We start from the raw sequence: 2763 nt of genomic DNA, 5'->3' as shown, positions 1-2763 counted from the left end.
GGTTCCACCACCCCAGTGTAGATGGTTTTGACGATATCTGGGCTCAGACCCCAAGTAGGTTTGGCCAGGAATGTCAGTCGGCTCGCTATCTTGGCTGCCTTTTTGGTGACCGAATCGACATGTTTATTCCAATTTAGATTTTCGTCAAGCACCACTCCGAGTATCTTGTCTATGATGCTGTCAACAGGTCGTTGCCTCTGTAAGTTTCGAATGTGGGTACGGTGCCCTCATTCATTATTTGCATTCCGTTTTGAGACAGAAAGTCGACGACTCTGTCTCCTCTCCTGTCTCCTCTCCTGTCCGACCTTTTGCTGCCCCACCAGACGTTTTTGGAATTGACGTCTGCTCCGATGAGGATTCTGTTAGCGCTCTTGTCATTGACGAGCGAGCTAGTTTTATTCAGGCAGGAGTCGACATCTTCACTCGGTGCGAAATACTGACACCCTATAACGAGATGGTGAGTTGTTGTTTTAATCTCGATAAAGATGCTGGTGTAATCGCTATACTTGTCGAGAAGTATACAGTGTTGCGATATCTCAGTATTGAAGATGACGATTGCCGCTTTTATGGGGGAACTTCTATCGGTCTTTTGATAGATTTTGCCGTTAAATGTGGATTTGTTGATCTTTCCGGTGTTCCCCGTGTACGGTTCCTGGATGAGAGCTATATCGTATTTTTGCTGAGCAGCCTGTTGGAGAAAAGTCAACGTGGCAGCCTCGCATCTCTGGAGGTTAGCCTGCGCAACTTTGACGAGTTTTCCGGCTTTACTGGCCATAGTCTACCATGCTCCTGTACTTGGCCAATTGCCGTTGGTGGGCGGGACACTCCGGGCTGAGTGTCTTATGGCTGGTGTTCGTTTTGGTCTTGTAGACCTTATTGACGAGAGTGCAGTTGTTGCACTTGATATCTGTTGTTTTGTTGCATGCCGCAGCCCGGTGTTCCCCACCGCACCTCCAGCATACTTCTTTGTTCTTGCAATGAGCCACGGAGTGTCCGTAGCTCATGCACTTTTGGCACGAGATGACTGCCATGTATTCTGACAGCCATACCCTCTCGAACCCGATGTTCACCTTTTTGAGCTCTATGAGCGTGGACCATAATTCCGGCTCCACCGAAATTATGGCGCATTTTTTGTTGCTGTCCTTTTTGTAGGGCAGCGTGAATAGAACTGTCGCTTTTGGAGAAGACTCTTCTCCGTTGTTCAGTGAGCTGTTCTGGTTGAAAAGAGCAGTGATTATCTGCTCTTTGGACAGACTTGCGTCTATCCCCTTAAGGATGGCTTTGGGCCTTATTTTTGTCCCAATTTGCGCCTTCAAGTTTTCGCTTTTTGCAATCTCCTCATTGAGGATCTTGCATTGCTGTTCGTCATCGCATTGGATGACGATTTTATTATTTTGGGCTCTTTTAAGGGATTGGATGCCAATCCCCAGAGCTGCCACGTTTATCGTGCTCTTGATGGTTTTCTCCAGTATCTCACTGGCTGTCGGTGTCTTGCCTTGGACTACGACCGTGTGGCGCGTAGTCGGTTTAGTGACCGGTTGGTCCCTGCGTACGACCGCTGTTGAGGCGGCGTTTGTGGAGGCAATCGTCGCGTAGCTCGCTCTCGGAGCGGAGACGGAGGGAGCCTCATTTCGAGCTGTGGAGATTCGGGCGGCCAGTGTCGCGCTGTGCCTTATCTCCTGTTCCAAGGCCTTCTCATTGAAGGTCAGTTGGGTGGCAAGTATTGCACATTTATGCTCTGCTTCCTGAGCAGCGTTAGCAATTATAATGTCATTAAGACATTCCATTAGCTCTGTTTTAATAGCGGTTTTAATGTTTCCGCAGTGGCTGAGAGCATTTAGAGCCTGTTCGGCTCTGGTTTTAATGAGCTTTGTTGCGCTATTAGTAGTCTTGTTAACATCGTTATCGTTGTTGCCATCTTTGGATGTAGATGGTGTCGGTTGAAGCGTTGGGGTGTCGGGAGGGTCCGTTTTTTTCTTCTTGGGACTCACATTGCCTCAGATGGTGATGGAGTTAAGTACAAAAAGTTGAGTACGACAGATAAGGTTGTTGATTAAAGTTATTGATTTAAGAGCTGAAAATTGCGAAGTACAGTTAATTGGTGATAATTAAACAGATAAGTTGTTGATTCCAAAGTCGATGGCTTTGGCAAAAAAAAAAAAAAAAAAAGGGTCGTCGATTGAGTTTGGGCGGTAAGCGGAAGGCTTTGGCCAAAAAAAAAAAAAAAAAGGTCGCTGCTTGAGTTTTGACCTGTGCAATGGATATTTTGTAACGGAGTTGAGGAGTTGAAAGTGGCAGATTCAATTGACCGGCTTACGGGTCGAACAAAGTGGCCGCCTTGTTTCTCGTTGACCTTGAAGTGTTTTTTTTCAAAATTATTATTTTTTGAAACACTTATAATTTAATATTATCAATGAGATGAATGAAAAGAAAAGAAAAAGGGCGCGGAAACAGTGATTACTAAATGACGATTTTGAGATTGCGAATTACGAAAAAAATTCGAATTGCGCAAAAATAGATATTAGACAGATTAAACTAAAATAACTTTTGAATTTAACGAGTGATGTGAAATTTATTATATTATATTGAATATGAATCTAATTATTTGTTATTACCGAGCGAGTGATGCGAAATTAAATCAAAAAATTTGCGCAATCTCGAGTGGAAATTACCGATTCGAGTTGGAATTCGCCCGGTATAGCCTGGTACTAGGCGCTAGGCGCTAGGCCCGCGTGATTTGATTATTACCGAATCTAAGTTACT

The 2763-nt window shown here is 44.7% G+C and overlaps 1 protein-coding gene across 1 annotated transcript; it reads right to left on the bottom strand.

The window, feature by feature from the left end:
- Positions 1–286: 286 nt before the first annotated feature.
- LOC148302537 (uncharacterized) lies at positions 287–2558 on the bottom strand. Its single transcript, XM_088271504.1, has one exon. The coding sequence runs from the start codon at positions 1785–1787 to the stop codon at positions 765–767; it is 1023 nt and encodes a 340-aa protein (XP_088127630.1). The 5' UTR covers positions 1788–2558; the 3' UTR covers positions 287–764.
- Positions 2559–2763: the final 205 nt, after the last annotated feature.

This window comes from Brachycentrus maculatus, unplaced genomic scaffold, assembly GCF_059751285.1.
Source record: "Brachycentrus maculatus isolate JH-2025_06_01 unplaced genomic scaffold, ASM5975128v1 h1tg000442l, whole genome shotgun sequence".
Taxonomy (NCBI): domain Eukaryota; kingdom Metazoa; phylum Arthropoda; class Insecta; order Trichoptera; family Brachycentridae; genus Brachycentrus; species Brachycentrus maculatus.
Note: the sequence above shows the minus strand (reverse complement) of the source record. Positions and strands in the feature narration are given on the sequence as shown.

Bases quoted from the DNA above. Each gene is read 5' to 3' on its own strand.
- LOC148302537 (XM_088271504.1), bottom strand. From the start codon at position 1,787: ATGGAATGTCTTAATGACATTATAATTGCTAACGCTGCTCAGGAAGCA.